This window comes from Lagenorhynchus albirostris, chromosome 5, assembly GCF_949774975.1.
Source record: "Lagenorhynchus albirostris chromosome 5, mLagAlb1.1, whole genome shotgun sequence".
NCBI lineage: Eukaryota > Metazoa > Chordata > Mammalia > Artiodactyla > Delphinidae > Lagenorhynchus > Lagenorhynchus albirostris.
In genome coordinates, this window is record NC_083099.1 from 64,683,538 (window position 1) to 64,702,001 (window position 18,464).

Here is an 18,464-nt window from a genome sequence, read left to right on the forward strand (position 1 = left end):
AGTCTGACACGTCCTTTCTGAGGCCGATACCCAGTCAAGGGGACAAGACACGGCACTGAGTCTGCTTTGGAAGGCAGGTCAGGCAGCTCCAGGTGTCCAAGGAGGAAGTGGACATTTGTCATGGATGATGGCAGTGGGCACAGGCCTCTTGTCCAGGCAGTGGGGTTGCTGTCAGGAGTATGCCTTCCTCTGATGCAGGTGACTGAGTATCTAATTCCTCTCCCACTCTGTCAGTGCCCCCGGCCCAGACAACACCCAGGCGAAGGAAGTTAATGGTCCAGCCTGCTGCTCACAGCTGCCTGGCCACAAAGAGAGCAGACTGGTCAGCTTCTTCTTAAGCAGCCCTGGGGGGTGCCCTCCCTCTGGGCATCTTGGTGATTTACTGGAGGCAGTTAGACTTAGGGCACTGAACAGGGGCTCTAGGCTCCCTCTCTAGCTTTGCCCACGTAGCTCTGCTCATGCCCTCTGGCAGGATGCTTGAGCAAAAAACCACACTGAAAAGCAGCAGGACTGCCCTGGGCGCCAACCCACCGTCATCCGGCACCACAGGCAGTGCCGCGCGGTGACACTCTGGTAGCACTTGATACTTTTGTGGCACCAGTCACACTTGACAGAGGAATTCCCTTCCACCCACGCATGCTGCGTCCCCTGCAGGAGGGAAGTGAAGGATACCAGGGAAGGCTGCAGAACCGCATCCCAGGGCCCTGGGCCTGAGGAGAAGGGTCGGGGAGGAGCGCAGGGAGCGGGGAGGCCAGAGAGGGTTGGTTCCTGTTTAGTGGGTGCACTTCTGGATGCCAGGCTGCTTTGCTGAACTGCACCAGTGTGGTCACTCCCTACCTAACCTCTATCATGCTAATCGAGGTGGATGGAAAGCCACTTTGCCTGCTCTTTGAACAGTTCACCCCCCCCCCCCCCCCCGGCAGTCAAGCCTCTGAGCATCTCGTCTTGCAGTTCATCTGTGTGTCACCGGAACTCTTTGCAAAGGGATGTATTTGTGTGTGCCCTTTTCTGGAAGGCAGTGGGGTGCAGGGAAACGCAGCAGGGCTTGGGCTACAGACAAAACTGGTTGGAGTCATTGATCTTCCACTTTGCAGCGGGGTGACCTTTGGCCAGTTCCTGGACCTCTCTGAGTCTCAGGTCCTTCATCTGCAGAAATTGGCATCAAATGCCCCACCTCTGGGTTTTCTGGGAGGATTCAACGAGACAGCACATTTGGAAGGGCCTTCCTGGCACAGTCCTGGCCCTTGGGGGGGTGCCCCTGATGGGGAATCCCTTCCCCCTCTGTCTTCTATGGGCCGGTGCCTCTCAGCCTTAGCAGCCCCTCAGGACCACCTGGCCGGCATCTAGAAGTCCTAATGCCCAGTCCTCACTCCAGACAAAATAAATTAGAGTCTCTGGGGATGAGACCCATCATTAGTATGTTTTAGAGCACACTGAGTGATTATCACATGCAGCCAAGGTTGAGAAGCACTCAGGAAGGAAGTTAGAGAGAAAGCCCCAAGGGATTAGTGTGGGTCATCAGCCAGCAGCTTTCACATCTGTTTCCTGGAGAGCGTGTTGTACCTGCCTCTTGGCCAGGACATGCCCCTGAAGCAGCCCAGGAACTTGGGAAGCAGGTGTGAATGCATGTGTACGTGTGTGACTATAAATGCAAAGCGACCCATAACACCAAATTCTGGGGGTCTGAGCCCTCAGTTAAGTCCCCCGGGAATTCTATAGAACTCCTCAAAAAATTTTTCACCAGGGTATCCTGAATAGCGGAAGGGGTGGATATGGACTCTGGGGGAACGTGGGGACATAGCCTGAAGTGCCAACTGCAAGCACAATATTAAAAACACATGGAATATCTGCATGACACCATCCATGTCTGTATTAGGTAAAAGTTTTAAATTACTTATCAGTTAAGTTACTGTGTCCTCCTTCCAAAAGATTTTTGGTAAAACTGTTGCTCTAGAAGATGTGTCACATGTACTTTGTAGTTTCTCCTTCTGCCATTCACCCCTGAGGGTATAAAGAACTCAGTTTGCTAATCAATTTGTCATCTACATGGTCACAATGAATTTGTTCTGAGATTATTATTATTTTTACTTTACAGAGAAAAAATATGAGGCTGCAGAGAGGTTAAGTAACTGGTCCTAGGTTCCAAGGTAAGTGGCCAAGCAGGGACTCATGGCCAGGTCTCCTGACTCCAAGTCCACGGTAGTCTCCCAACACCACGTTACCTTCTCCATCCTCTTCCAGGATCAGAAGAGACGGTTAAAGACTTAGGTTGCCTCTGGAGACTCAGAAGGTCGTGAATGTGCCCTGCTGGGCCCTCAGAGGTCTCCCTCTGTTCCAAGTGTGGCAATGGCAGGAGTGCAGGCTTAGGGCCTGAGCCCAGGAGGTGCACCATATGTCCTGGTGAAAGGCATGGACATGGAACGGTGTGTGTATGGGTGTGGTACGGAAGGCGTAGACAAGAGGCCACACGGCGTCTCACAGGCATGCATGCGTGTCCCTGGAGGTGCCCTTCTCTCTCGGAGTCCTACTAGGGGAGGGCTGGATACCACTCCCACCTGCTAACCATCTCCTGACTCAGATTCCTCAATGGGGTTTTCCCTCTGCAGGAACTCGGAGTGCCTTTCCCCTGCTAATTTGAAGAAGAGTCTATTTCCAGACTCAGTGAATGGTACCAGACAATGGCCACCTTAGAAACCTGGTAGCCATTTCCAACCTCTCTCCCTCTCTCATCCCCTACACGATTGTCACCAGGTCCTTGTGGTAGGACCTTCCAAATTATCTCTCAGACTCTCCCTTTATGTCTTCCACCTTAGCCAGTGGGACAGCCAAAACACTCAACAACCGGCATGGCTGGGGGACACTCACTCAGCACAGACACAGCCATCACTGTGCTACTGCAGACATAGCAAAGCATAGTGGGTGAGTGCAGACGCCACCCCAGTCAGGCCCTAGGGCAGCATTAACTCTTGCCTGAACTGTTGGAAAAGTTTTTTTCAATCCCCTCTGATCTGATCTCTCTCTGGCACCATGGTCAGAGCAATTAACCTAATCTGCAAACCCAAACACCTCCTCATGTACTCAAAGCTCTTCAACGGCCCCTTAGCTACACATGAAACCCCTTCCCAAGTCCTCAGCTGGCCTCACAAGACCTGGATCTCACCAGTTCTGCAGCACATCTCCCGCCGCTTCCTTCTAAGCATCCTCTCTCCCAGTCACACGGAACCAAGTACAGATCCGATAATAAGCCGCGTCTCCATGCCTTCACACTTGAGGCTTCTCCAGCCTGGGGTGCCTTGTCCTCCTTGATTCCTTATGAAATCCCGCTGATTTGGGTTCAAGACACAACTCAAATGCCATCTTTTTGGTGAAACCTTCCCTGTCCGCCACCCTTGGTGCCTCAACTGTATGTCCCACACAGCCCTATCGCTACTGCACAGCTCGCTACTTTGCGCTTCGCTTACATGCCTGTCTCCTCCCACTAGACTGCACAGTCCTCCAGGCTGAGGACCACCTTTTAACCTGTATACCCCCTGGCACAGGATCGGGCACACGGTGGGCACCAGGGAGATGCTAAATGGATTGATGGATGGACAAGATGGTTTAAGGGTGCTCCTCAAGGCAGAGAAGGGACTGTATAAAGCTCCCAAAGCCCCTTCCTGCCCAGGAATCTGTGGAGATGGACATGTTGCCTGGGACACAGCATGCAGGAGAAGAAGGCAATAGGTATCACCAACCTCTCCTCCCCTTTTGGTTTTTGAGTTCGTTTTGATACACCCAGGAATGTTTTTGGATACACAGCGTTCATGGACGGTGTATTTACAGTCTGAAAATAAAAATAAGAAAAGTGACGGTGAGTGACCACGTAGGGAAGGTCAGCCATCCCCCTGCCCCCCACCCCAGCTGAGGCCCTGCCTCCCTCTGCGTGGCCAGTCAGGGGCAGGGGACATATGGAGCTGGCCTTGCCTAATGGCAATTCAAGTCTCCAGTTGTTCACTGAGAAGAGTCCATGACTATCTCCCAGACATGCTCCTGCACCCTCCCCCCTACCACACTGCCTTCCACCGCGGGTGGTGAACGTAGCAGGAAGACATCCCCAGAAAGGTGCTTTCCGCTTAAGGGGAGTGAGGAGTCATCCTGGCTATGCCAACGCCACAGTACTGAATGTCAGGATGTTGGGGCGTGGATAGCAAGGCCGGGGTCTTCCTAACTCTGGAGACAGGAAGGCCTGAGCCTGAACTCTGGCTCTGCTCTTTGTAACTACCCACACAATCTAGGGTAAGTTCCTTCACCGCTCTGAAATTCAGGGTTTTCTACAAAATGGGAAGAAGATTGCTTTCTCTTTGCAGCATTACATAATTTGTATAAAGCACCACGTGTGCGGGTCAGAACAGCTATTCCACAAATGACTGCTGTTGTTACTGTTTACTACTGTGCCAACAGGCCTAGAACGTACTAGGAATGAGGCTGGGCCTATGAAAAGTGGGTGAGAGCTGGATTTGAAATAGGTGCTGGAAAGACAGGTGGGCCCCTACTTTTGCCTGCTGATGCTTGCTCTTGGTAGACACTGGGCCCAGCTCTGCTACGATGACTTTTGTGGCTGAGGTTGCCTGCTGCCTGGCTCCTGTGTGCATGGCAGATAAAACATTTTGGTGACCCGCCCCGTACCCAACGGCCCTCGCTGCCGCAGCAGCTCCCCAGTCCCTGGAGGGTTCAGGCTGAGTGCTTGCTGTCTGCATCCTGAGGTGGGGGGCAGGATTCTGCACCCACGCAGCCTGGGCCCTACAAAGCCTTCTTGCTGCAGCCCCTCCCTTCTCTTCCTGCTCTGCAAACCCACCCTCTTTTCTATATGACCCCTTCTTTCTTCCTTCTCCTCCATCTCTTTCTTCTGTCCTCCTTTCCAGTCTCCCTCCTTCCTTTTCCATGTGTGTTTTTTTCTCCTCTCCAATCTGACTTTACTAAATAGATTATAAAGTCAAACAAATGGATAATTTTAATTCCATTGTATATATGAATACAGTTGCTTATTAATTAAAAATAAACAAACAGGTTCTTCTGACCAACCAAAACATTCACTAGCAAAACTCTATTGAAATTATTATGAGATGCTCTTTAACTACATTTGAACCTTAATAACTTTTTCTAGGCAGTCAGTGGCCTATGACGAGACTCTAATAGGATAATATTTGTCCCTTTGACTTGGGTAGAACAAAAATAGGACATGGAAGTTTTGCTTTATTTTCTGCTGTTGGAATAATATGGCAAATCCCTCAAGCTAGGAAGCAGAGATGCCTAAACTTTTCTGGGAATGGCTCAATCATATATAGAGCAAGACAGTTCCTGGGAAAAGGGATTTGAAGGAAGTTTACTCACAAATGCAGCACAGGCCTTGCTTCCGAGCGCCCATCAGCATGACATGGCAGAAGTTGCAGTAGGTTGGTTTCTTGAAATGCTTCATGGTCCAGGCGTGCCTCCCGTCCCCCTTGGAGCCCTGCGGGGACAGCAAGGGAATGAGATGCAGGCAGCCCCACTCTTTCTAAAAAGAGTCTCTTCTCATATTTGGAAAACAAATTTATTTTGTTATTCATGTATTCACAAATTTATTTTGTTATTCACTTATTTTACTGTTGTAAAGATTATTTTAATAGAAATGCAAATCAAAATTCTTTGTGTGTATTTTCTAAAATAAGCAAATATTAAAAATTAGGGCCATCTGAGTAGAGTATGTGGTGGGGGGAGTGGAAATCAGAACAATCTTTCTTTCTTTCTTTCAATCATCTATTAATCATCTATTACCTATCAATCATCTATTATCTATAACGATCTATCATCTATCTATCACCCATCTATCTATCCTTTAAATGTTTACAACCTTCAACTTATAAACTTCCTTTCTTGGATTCTATCCTAAAGAAATCATTTTTGAAAGATAGATGAGCATTTTTGTGCTCTGTCAGATGTTTAACCCAGCATTATTTAAAATAACTGAAAATATCCTAAAGGCCTCAAAATGACCAAAAGGTTTGTGGTACATCTGTATGATTTAATGTTAAGTGGCCATCAAAAACATATTTATAAGAACATTGAATGGTTTGGGAATGTGCTCATGATACTAAGTTCTAAGGGAAAAAAACAGAATGCAAATTTGATGATATATTATGATCTCAGTTTTATACAATGATATGTTGTACGGGGAAAAAACATCACCAAACTGTTAACAGAGGTTAGCTATAGCTAGCAGCACTATGGATTTATTTTATTCTCTAATTTCTACTTTCTTCTGTATTTTCCAAATTTTCTACAGTGAGGAGGTACTAGTTTTGTAATCAGAAAAAATTAGCTTAGTAAAAACAATGTACTCCTCTCATCACCTCCTTTCTGTGCACAGATAAAACAGCAAAGAGACAGAGACAGAAAGAGGGTTAAGTCATTTCCCCCTGACTTGGCTTGGGAGCAAATTCCTTCTATCTACCAGATAAGCCAAGCCTCACATAATCACACACCCTCCTTGGACACCAAAGCTCCCACCTTCTAGCCCCTGGGAGCACAGGCTTGCTGGAGACTGTGGCTTCAGGGGCATCCCTCCAGGTATGGTATCCTTGACCTTTTGTCATAGGCTCCATCAAAAGAGTAACACTCAAAAAACAAAAAAGAGTAACACTCTTGGGCTGTTGTTAAGGGTAGTAAAAAGTACTGTAAGGTGGTAAGGATTGAGAGTCAGGTACATGGAGTCCAAAGTGCTGGATCGAAACCCACTTCTTACTTCTGTGTCCCTCTGGTATGGGTTGGTCATAGTGGCCAGACCCATTCCTGTGCTCAACTCTTCTGCTAACGGTCTCTAGAGGAGCCCACATGCTTTTTCAAATACTGGTCTCCTCCTGGGGCCAGGATACGTTATTTTCTTCTTACCACCTCAAAACCCTGCTTCTTCCAAAACCTGAGTCTTACAGAATTAAAGCCTTTTTATCTAATGGCTTCTACTTTAGTAAATGGGTTCACTAACTGATTAAATGACCCACTTAAATATCTATTCATTCATTCCTTTGACAAACATTGACCTCAAGGGATTTTTGTAAAAATTAAGTGAAATACTATAAGTGAGGACCCTAATCCAGTGGCCGACACATTGAAAATGAAAACATTTATTAAGTTCCTACTCCGTGCTAGGCAGTAGGGGACACAAAAATAAGTAGAGTGCTTTCCTACATGTAAGGAGGTAGATTTAGACCCGTTCTAGAAATGAAGAAGCAAAGACTCATAGAAGTTACATAAATAGCCCAAGACCACACAAATAGTAAGTGACCAAGCTGAGCCCGTAGTCACACTGGGGGCTCTTGCTGGCCTCGGAGCCCATGCTCCTTCCATGCCTCTCTTGTACCTCCACAGACCAGGGTTTTCCTTCATGGACAGAAGGGAAATTACAGCACTCTTAGCAGACCCAGCTCCTTCTTCATCCAGCCCAAGGGATGGTCATTTGACCTGAAATACCTTTATTGGCAAAATCAATTAGTATCTGAGCAAGGGAGAGTCAGCTATTTTCATAGATACAGGGTAAGAAGCAAAGGGACCCTGACTTGGGATAAAGTAACATTTCTGCTTGGGTTATAGCACCATCATGTGGCTCCTTTATTTCTGCACGTTGGCGGCTGCAGGGCGTAGGAGTAACGTTCCTTATGCATGCCAGGTTTTGGGTTGAGACTGCAGTTCCCTTGGGAGACAGACTGTTTCTCATACATGCCATTCAGAGATCCCCAGACTTTTCAGTGGCCACATGTGGGTTTTGAAAAAAGCCAAACAAGCAAGGTGGCTTTTAAGACATCGAGGAACGCTTTCCCTAGAACCCCAACTATTAATGTGAAAACATACAATTTAGTGCCTATTTTCAAATAAATGCATAAAATTTCAATTAATAAAAACCAAATGCACATTTGTTTTTTGTTTGCATTATTCCTGAGGTAAAGTATGGTTTTAATACAAGGCTGATTTGGCATCAGGGGGAGACACTGGGGAGAATGCTGAAGAAATAATGCCTCTCCCTCTTCCAGCCATAAAACAGTGGATCCCCTCCAAGCAAAGAGTTGGTGGCACTTTGGACTCAACAAGTCCAAAATAGGAAACAGAACTAGAAATTGGTTCCTTGTGATTAAAATGTCCCATCTCTATTTCCATGTTTCAGAGAAAAAACAGGTGCATTAGACAGCACTCAGGCAGAACTTTCACTTTGATTCAGCTATAATCTTGAGCCTTGATAGCAGAAAGTATACCTAACCTATCTGAGCACCCCCAGGTCCTAGCTCACGTGGGTTCATGCACACAGTAGGTTCTTGGTAAGAAATCACTGCATGAGAAGTCTGCTGTTAGTGAATATGGAAGATGGCTTCTGGTACTAACTAGGTGTGTGTCCATGGGCAAGTGCCTTTACCTCTCTGGTCCTTGGTATGAAAAAGGAAGGGGACAGACCAGGGAGCACCAAGTTCTCTTCCAGCTCTGACCTTCTAGGGTTATAAGGAAAAAGGAGATCCTGGTTCATTGATTTCTCTTTAGCACTTGGAAAGAGCTGGACACGCTATGAGATGATTGCAGGATTCTTAGTCCTTGAGGGTTGGAGATGAGGGCTCAGCTTTAGTCCTGAATTGCAGAACTGTCAGATGGACACAGCACAGGCAACAACATCAGCTAGAGGCTAACCCAAATGAACCTGTTGTTCTGTCCCTATCTTTGACATTTCAGTAATCTTGAAGAGGTATTGTCTTACAACCCGTGTGACTGTACCGGTAAACGCTAATGTCACCATTTGTACTTTTAGTTCTAATCTTCCCTACCTCATGTATGGAAGCTACTTTCATGGTAAATAAGCAGACCAGGTCAGATGCCAGTGATTTCACATTAAGCCTCTACATGTATTCCCTACTCTGATCAAAACTGGGAGGTTTCTCTAAAACACCCTGAATTTTCTTTCATGTGGGTCTTTGATCAAGCTACAAACTCTCTCTTCTACCAGCCAAATCATACCCATCCTCCAGAGCCAGATCAAATATCCTAGGTCTTTATCTTTATCTCAAGAATGGGATATCAAAATCCCACACATCCTTCAGAGCCAGGGCAAACACCCTCCAAAGTTTCTTCCACTGGTCTCACTCCTAAGTGTGAGATGTTCGAAAGTGCAGTTTCTTTGGAGTCAAGTACAAATAAATGCTGGCTATTCTTTTTCCTCTTCGGACTCAGAATCTCAGTTTTCCATCTGTTTAAATGGGTTAAAAAAAATCTACCTTATCTGGTTGTTCTGATTGTTAAATAAGATATTATTATGGGCTTCCCTGGTGGCACAGTGGTTGCGAGTCTGCCTGCCGATGCAGGGGACACGGGTTCGTGCCCTGGTCCGGGAAGATCCCACATGCTGCGGAGCGGTTAGGCCCGTGAGCCATGGCCGCTGAGCCTGCGCGTCCGGAGCCTGTGCTCCGCAACGGGAGAGGCCACAACAGTGAGAGGCACGCGTACCAAAAAAAAAAAAAGATATTATTATTGAACGCCCTCTGCCTCACAACAAATCAGTATTTTTTCCTTTCTTTCTTCCTTTCCTTCCTTCCTTCCCCAACTCTCTTAGCATTTTTAAACCTAATTTGTGAAAAAGATGGAATTCTTCCCTGAATATTTTTTGCCCTTTGCCTGGTTGAGCGTAAGTTTCCGGTGGGTGAATATTGTATCTGTGTTCCCTCGTATCCCTTAGAACAGTATCTTTATTTAGTAATAATTTAGTAAACGTCTGTCAAACGAATGAATAATGTTTCAGGCACTAATAGGTAAAAAGAGAGGACTTTTGGGCTGGCCTAGAGCATACGGGCTGTCCATTGGGAAGTCTGGGGCAGAAGCCAAGGATATTAACTTCCACATGGAACCTGATGTTTCTGAAAGGTGAGAGGTCTTTGATCTCAAGCTTGCAACTTACAGAGTCGTCCATGCCCAGGAGGACGAGCAATGGGATGGTGGTCATCCCTCCGTGGACCCACTCCTGGAGAGACACAAAGCCATCCCGGTCGTAGTCCATCCCTTGTAACATCTCCTTCAATATCTGTGGAATCCATAGAGCAACCACTGTCCACTTTCCTCTTCGACTTCTCTGCCCCACCCCTGCCCCGCCCACCCTGCCCTTTTCTTTCTCTTCTGTTCTATGTTTTCTGGCTTGTGTTTTACCCCTTTCCCCTCTGATTCGGAGTGAGTAGAGCATTGAGGGAGCAAATGGGGGTGAGGAGAACAGGGGTCCAGGCCTGGCTCTGCCCTGACCTGTGTGGCCTTCGACAAGCCACCCCAACTCTCTGGATTCTGCTTTTCTCATCTGTAAACTGGAACTAGTATTGCTATGTTTGCAGCATGGTAGTGAAGATTAGAGAAAATGTATATAAAACGCTAAATATTATATCGGACTCAGAGGAGCCCCCAATGTAATTATTATTATTAATGTTATCTAATGATTGAGAAAAATCTTTAAAAGTCTTTCTAGCTCTAAATTCTCTGATCTCTGAGCTCCTGTTATAAAAATTTAGCTTTGGTGAAAGCGTTAGGGAGTATTATTAGGTATTATTATTTGAATTAGTCTATACTTTCCCCTGCCGCCTCTAATCTTTCCTATCAGGGAAGTGGGAGATCAAGGTGTAGGACCCAGAGAAGTCACCTCTAAGAAGATGATCTGGGACAGCCTGCACCGTAAACATGTGTTTCCAAGTCCCACTCTCATCTCGGAAGCTCACTGGAAAGTCACCCCTTGCTTTTGGAAACTCACAGGCCTTAGCTCCGTGGGATCCCACTCGAGATACTGGGCAATGTGTAGCATCTGGTTGACAATACGATCCATCTCCTAGAAAACATCAAGGAGAGAAGCCAACTGAAGATGTGCTTTTACAAGCAAGACTCAAAATCCAACCCCGTGGGAAGATGGGCAGGGCAGAGTGTGAGAAGCAGCTGGTACAATATACTGGCATTTCACCAAGCACTCACTATTTGTTTTTGCTCTTTATTTCTGCCTTGACCACAAAGCTCACAAGAAACACAGACCGTGGATAAGCCAGAGGTATGCAGAAAGCTCACTGAACACTGACCTCCTCCTAGACCCACCTTCCTTCCCCTATTCTGTGCTTTGACTTAGCGTAGAAAGCACTCCTGTTTCCTCCTTCTTTGTGATCCTACAAATACTTACAAACCAAGGCACTTACTTCTTCCCTCTTTTCCCACACCTCATTCCCACAGCTTTAGCAACTTGGGATTCATCTATACCCCTTGGGGGTCAGTTTCAGTTGGATATAGAGCCACTGTGTTGGTCCTTTCTCAGGCACTATGATTCAGATTCCTTTTGGCATCTCCTTTGTTTCCTTTGTATCAAGTCCTGGGTCCAGGACTCTTGGAACAGGAAATTCATGAAGGGTATGTTTGCCTAATGAGTGAGCCTTTTGTTTGGTACCAAGGCCAGGCTCCATCTAAAACCTCACAGAATTGTTGGATGCTAATGAATCAGTGCCCCGAGAGTCCCACTGAAACACACTGGACTGAGAAAGCATTTGCATGTCTTGGGCACCATCTAAGATGTTCACAGTAAGGTTGATTTGGGGACACAGGTTGGAGAACTGAAGCAAGGTTTAAAGGTGCTACTTTCACCAGGCAGAATGTTGGGTCAAAATAAGCAAGCTAAAACCCAACAGGGATTTTTAAAATTGTATTTCGTTTAAAGCAGAAAATAACCCATTGCAAAACTGCAGATGAAGTGGTCGATGGGGATAAGGAAATGGGCAGAATGGTGGGAACAGGGCTCAGCAGAAGTTCCAATGGAAAAGAGCTCGTGAAACTAGTTGGGTCCAAGATTCAATGTGAGCAAACGATGTGATTCAGGAATGGAGAATTAGACTCAATCTTGGGCTGTGTAAATAGGTGGGCATTTTCAGGGAGCAGAGCGGGCAGATTTCAGGAGGAACTAGTTCCCTGATGTGAATACTTAAAGAGTCCTGGAGGGGTGGGTTCAGTTCTATGCCATATTTTAAGAACGGCATTGACAAACTACAGCTTGACCAGAATGGAGATTTAAAACTTCCTTATGAGCAACAGTGTAGAAATTAGGAAATATGAGCTTGGGGAAGATTTTTGGGAAGATGTGATAGTACCTTCAAATACCTGAAGGCCTATTGTGTACAACTGGTACTCCACTGGTCAGCTGCCCCGGTCAGCTATAGAGGGCAGAAGTAAGCTGAGGGATGGAGGGAGGGAAGAGTTGAGGGTTGGCCTATTTTGACCTCACCACTGGGTTGGGGGAGGGGAGAGAAGAGCAGAATCAGGTTTTGTATTGAAAATTTCCCTGGCAGACTAGAGATGCCTTGTGTGCGGGAGGGATGCCTTCTCTAACAGTCATCCCCAGTGGTGGAGCGGCTGTTTTAAGGTACTGGGTGAACTCTCCATTACTGGGAGTGTTCACAAAGAGGCTGGGCATCCAACTGCCAGGGGGTCTTGGTGGGAAGTTGAAAGAGAGAGAACTATTTTGAGACTCACTTCAGTCCACCAGTGTTACCTTCCAAATAGATCCAGAATTTAACCACTTCTTACCACCTGCAATGCTGCTACCCTGGTGCAAGTTACCATCATTTCTTGTCTTGCTTATTTTAATAGCCTCCTAACTGGTATTCCTGCTTGCATCCCCACAGTCTACACTCAACGCAGCAGCTAGAGTGATCCTGTTAGGACCTAAGTCAATCATGTCACTCCTCTGCTCAGAATCTCCAATGGTTCTCTACCTCTCCAGAGTAAAAGAGAAAACCCTTTCAATCACCTGTAAGGCTTGATAATGCTTTGCAAACGCCCCGTCCCTTCTCATTACTTCTCTGATCTCATCTCCTATTACTCACTCCAGCCTCATCTGTTCAGTCATCCTGTTCCACTCACTCTGGCCTCCTAGTTAATCTGCTAACATTCCGGGCATCCCTCAGGACCTTTGCACTTGCTGTTCCCTCTGCCTGGAAGGTGCTTCCCCATGACTCACTCCCTTCACCTCCTTCAAGTGTCTGTTCAGATGTCCCCTCCTCAGGGAGGCCTTCTTTGGTTCCTGCAGCTAAAACTGCAGCTCCCTCCACTACTTCCTTTCCCTCCTTTATTTTCCCTCTAGCACACAGCTCTATCTAACACATACTTGACTATGCTTTGCAGTGTGTGTGTTTGCACTAGAATGAAAGCATCATGAGGGCCTGGATCTTTGTCTGTTGGCTCACTGATAAACCCCCCCAGTGCTCAGAACAGTAGCTGACATATATGAGATAATCAATATGTGTTGATCAAATGCTTGAGATTCTCTTGGTGGTTCCCTCGCATGACCCAGCTCACGGAACTGCAATGTGGCTGCAGGGATCCCATGAAGACACTCTGGGGTTGAGTGGGAACCGGGACAATGCAGTTGGTCTAGGGACTGGTTCCCTTTCTTCCTCCCTTTGGTCTGACTCAGCCCCGTGCACTTCAACCTCAGAGCCTTTCTGTTAATGAGTCCCATCTCTGACACTGCCAGTCATGAGGACAGGATCTGTTTGATTCTCTTTGCCTTTTCTCCTCTCTACCTTCTTCCTTTTCCATCCTTCTTCTCATTCCATGACCCCTGACCTGTCCCAGCCTCTTCCTGAGGGGAGGTGGGGATGAGATTCAGGCTTCCCCAGGTGTGGTGGGATGGGATCATGTGCTCGGAGCAGACAGAGCCAGACTCCTAGAGCTGGTGCCCTGGGGTATGAGAGGAAGGCAAGGGTAACGGCAAAGCACGCCAGCAGTTACCTGCCTTCTCCTGTCTTCTTGCCCTGGTCTCTCTGCCTCTCCCACCTCCTCTCCTCCACCCCTGGGCTTCAGCAGGAAGTTACAGGGGGAATTTCTGAACCAGCTGGGAAGTTAAACTAGATGAGATACTAAAGCATCTCCCCAACCTGAGATTTTGCGATCTGAGCTTCTGGAATGAAAAAGCAAGTTGGAGTTCACTCTCCTCTGGGCGGGCTCTTTGGAAGTAGAAGGCGGTGGGTTCTAGCCATCTCTGCAGCTCATATTGAGACACTGCTATTCCTATGAAGATGGAGCTGAGAGTGTTTGGACTCTCCCTTCACCTGTTCCCCTCTCCCCCAGCCTTTATTGGACCTTGGAGGGATATTTGGAGAGCTTACCGCTTGGTCCAGGAGACCATTCTCATCCGAATCATAGAGACGAAACATGACTGCAAGAAACACAGAGGTGAGGCTTGAGATGTCCTCCGGGTACCAGGGATGGGCTGAGACTTTGCTGCTGCCAGTTTTTAGATGAAGTCCGTTGCAGCCAGTTCACCCACCCTCCAAGGCACAGAGTCTGTCCTTCCTTACAGTGGGAAGAGGGAGGAGAACCAAGCCACCTGGCTTCTGGGACTGTCTAAGCAATAACTCTGCCGCTGATGAGATCTGGGTCACGAGCGTGATTCCCTGTAGAGCACTCACACCTCTCAGTATCACAGGAACACAACTCAAAGCAGATGCCCCGCTGGTGGTGGGGCAGAGGCACCACAGTTATAGACGGGACACTGCTTCTACTGCACACAGAAAGGGTGTGGAGTTCGGCAGGTTCAGATCTTGGCCCTGTCCTACCACCTCTAGGGCATCACATAAGTCACTTATCTTCTTTAGGCTCAATTTCTTCATCTGTAAGATGGAGATTATAATAGTTTCTTTATCCTAAGTTTTTTTCAAATGACGATTAATATGTCAGTGATATGCTAAATCTATAGCACTTGGAATGTAGAGAGTACCCAACAGATGTTATTTATTTTTATTTTCTTTCATTAATAAATATTTATATATGGCATTTAATATGTACAACATACCATCCTATGCACCTTATCATTATTACTTATTTAATCCTCAATAATGGTATGAAGTAGTTATTATTATAGAAGCTATTATATTTCTTTTTCTAAAAATGTCTACATGCAATTCAGAAACATCCTCTACCATGTTCTAGCTGTAGAGAGGTGATGGAAGATAAGAAAGATTTGGGAGTGAATTCTGGGCAAAGGACTAAATGTTCATTTATGGGATTTGGAAACTTGCCATTTCATTCATCTAAAAGGTAGAGGTCCTGTCTGTGGTCTCAGAAGTAAGCAGGGTGGGGAGCAGAGCTGAATACATCTTCATTTCCCTCTCATCCTTTAAAACCCTTCATCATGCCTGTGTTCTCTGTGGCTGACCCTTCCCTTGTGTAACTGCTCTGGACCACTTGGGATGTACCCACAGGGTCACAGCACTCCTGTTAATTTGCCCTTGTGTTGTCACTTCCTTCTACATGTTTTATGTCTCTGGACCTTGTATTTGTTCAGTGGTGTCTCTGGTTGGACTTTAAGTTATTTAAAAGTCATGGGCTTCCGATTCTTTGTGACTCCTCCAAATGTCCTGGTCAGAGACACTCTGGGCCCAGGTGGCTCTAACATGGAGCCCTCTTTGGTTCCACTGTGCATAAGGAGTAGAATGAGGAAGTGTGAGCAAGCATCCTACTTTTTAGCAGCATGGCCTTGGGCAAGTCATTTAACTTTTCCATGCTTTCTTACATATAAAATGAGAACAATCATGTCAACTATCTAGGGTTACTGTCAGGTTAAAATGAGAAAATGCATTTAAAGTGCTTAGCAAAAATAAGGTGTTCAGTGATGAGTTATTATTGTTATTACATTGATGATGGGTGGGATTTCAGGCTATCATTTCCAAAAAAAAAAAAATACATGCTTGGTTATCTAGAAAAAAAACTTAACTTGGTTTCAATCACTAAAATCAGAGATGATTTGAATTAATTTAATTTAATTAAAAAAAGAAAACTTTAGGACAAATGACCAAGTTTCTGCAACAAAAAACTGTAGGGAAAAAAATAAGCAAAAGATGAAGAGAGACTAAAGAGACGTAGTAACAAATGGCAATGTATGGACCTTACTTGGATCCCAATTCAAACGAACAGTGCTTGAATTGTTCCCCAAGTAAGGGAAAATAATGAATACTGACTGAATATTTGATAATAGTAAGGAATCGTTTTCTTTAGATGTGATTGTGGTGTTGTGGTTATATTTAAGAAAAAGTTATATTATTTTAGAGGTACATACTGAGATATTTACAGATGAAATTATATGATGTCTGGAATTTGCTTCAAAATAATCTGGGGCAGAAGAAATGAGTGGGAGGTATAAATAAAACACGAGTGACCACAAGCTGGTAATTGTTGAAGGTGGTTGATGGGCACACGGAAGTTCTTTGTATTCTCTACTTTTATCTGTGTTTGAAATTTTCCGTAATAAAAAGTTTTTAGAAATACAGTTTCTTTTCATTACCATTACAGGACTCAGTCTGAGAGGCACTAATACGAGGAATTTGCCACATTTGCTCCTCTCTGGTAGTTATGAACAAATATAATGCCTGAAACTCAAAATCCAACTGAATGTGGGAAATAATTTGACATTTCCCTTTTAACATTAGTCAGAAGAAACAGAAATCTGGTACATTTGCTTCCAAATTAGCATTTAAGACTTGTAATTGTTAACACTGCAAACCTAGGGGGGAGGTTTTAAGCTGGCTAAGAGAGCAAACTGTTTCATTTTGTTTTGGGCAAGGGTTTACCTTTGCCAGACTTTTCCTAATGCTTAAGTTTCACTGACTAGTCCAATTATTAGCTGGAATTTTGACTTTTGCTATAATGTGTATGCTTTTCCCTCAGTGTCTACTAAGATCCCAAGAGATGCCAAAACAATATATATTTTTAACAAGGTCCTACCTGTCATCTGTTTCAAAGTTTGCCTGTAGGCTCGCAAAAGTCAGCGAGACCGTCCCCAGAGTGAGTCATCTGCGAGACTGCAGGCTGCTTCAGCCACTGTGGGCTTTCCTTTCTGTCCCCAGCTATTATTCTCCTTCTGAAGACATGTTTTTGAAACCAAGCTCAACTCCCTTAATTAACTAGCCCTCTTTCTCAAGAGGCCAAAACACTTGGGGTGGGGGTGGGTGAAGACATGGAAATAGGCTTTAACAAGATAGAGGTTGATTAGACCTCAAGAAAAAAAAGAGTTCTTCATAGTTAAAGAGTTGCTTGGGCATGGAATAGGGGAAGGAAGACAGATGTTGAAAATCTTCCCTTGAAAAATCTTCTAAGAGGAGGCAGCCGCTTTCTGATTGGAGGCTTTCAGGAAATCCTGCCAGCAAAGGAAGGGAGTCTTCACCCTTTGCAGAGACCCCTTACCTTTCCAGATCTTGGTTCTCAATACCAAGGTCTCCAATGCACCTTCCACCCTATACAACTGGTACTGTGTTCCAGGGAAGATTCTAGGAAATATTCATGTCACTGCTGGTGACAGGGCAGAAAAGCTCCCCCAAGGAGGCAGGACCCATCCCCAGGATCCCAGATCAACCTCCAGCCTGTTTAGAACCATAAACAGGACACTAGCTCTTCCTCTAGGGAAAAGTCGAAGCCCCCTGACAGGGTACATACTTACACTCTAGCTTATCCTGAGGTCTCCCCGTTTCCAGCAAGGACAGGTAACACATGACATCCTTCAGGTACACTGTGGGGGATTCTGAGCCTGAAGACTGAGCATCATGGTTTCCCACGGGGGTCGCAGACACTTGGTCTTTAGTTGGCACTTGCTTCTCCGTGATCTTAGATTCTGTGATAGGCAAGAGGAAATCATCCAAGGACACAATGTTTAGTAAACATGAAACCCTTTGTTGCCCCATTCTTTTCACGGTAGAGACAAGAATTTTATGAGTGTCTTCAAAAGCATGGATTACATAGATATGATCAAATCAGTGGCCCTAGAAATCCAGATTGTAGAGTTCATACTTTCTGAATGAACCCCATACTGACCCCTTTAAGAGTCTATAGCCTTATAAGAAATTCACCTATGCTCTGTGAATTTTAAGAAAAGATGATAGTGATTTTTAGTAATATCAATAGCCAACAGGTAAATGTCATTTAGCCTAATTTTGGGGGGAACACACCCAATTTGTAGAGGTAATTTTGTCTGGGATTCCAAAAATCCAGACTATTGGTTATTTACCAACATACTGTTTTACAATTTTCTTCTCAAATGCATTGAAAGATAAATAAAAAGATGAAAGTTCGAAAGAGAAAACTGGGATTGACAACTAATTTCCAGAAACCAGGAAGAATTGTGACTTACTGAAAGCCTAATCAGTTGCATAAGGAAAGTATAGAAAGTGGCTTATCACACCACGAGGAATAGAGTGAGTTTTCCCTCTGAAATTTTCCTTCTCACAGGTAGGAAGACTGTCTCTTTGTCCTCTGGTTAAGAAATATGATGTTATTACTAACCAGAAAACCAGGCACCGATATTTTACGTGTGAATCATACTCTTTTGAGGCATTTTAAGGGCTATCTCTTTTTCCCCAGCCTCTTTATATCCATGATCTCAATATCAAATAAGAGGATGCAACTCAGAGAAAACACAG

The 18,464-nt window shown here is 45.4% G+C and overlaps 1 protein-coding gene across 3 annotated transcripts in view; it reads right to left on the minus strand.

Annotated features, from left to right (window-relative positions):
* Positions 1–17,663, minus strand: part of DGKG (diacylglycerol kinase gamma) — a 133,191-nt gene extending 115,528 nt beyond the window's left edge. For all 3 annotated transcript variants that reach the window (XM_060150242.1, XM_060150239.1, XM_060150241.1), the window contains exons 1-6: positions 17,489–17,663; positions 14,163–14,212; positions 10,775–10,849; positions 9,944–10,066; positions 5,371–5,488; positions 3,735–3,823 (exon numbers count right to left, since the gene is read on the minus strand). In XM_060150242.1, the coding sequence (XP_060006225.1) occupies positions 3,735–3,823; positions 5,371–5,488; positions 9,944–10,066; positions 10,775–10,849; positions 14,163–14,212; positions 17,489–17,540 (507 nt within the window). In that variant the 5' untranslated portion in view covers positions 17,541–17,663. The remainder of the gene's footprint in view (positions 1–3,734; positions 3,824–5,370; positions 5,489–9,943; positions 10,067–10,774; positions 10,850–14,162; positions 14,213–17,488) is intronic.
* Positions 17,664–18,464: the final 801 nt, after the last annotated feature.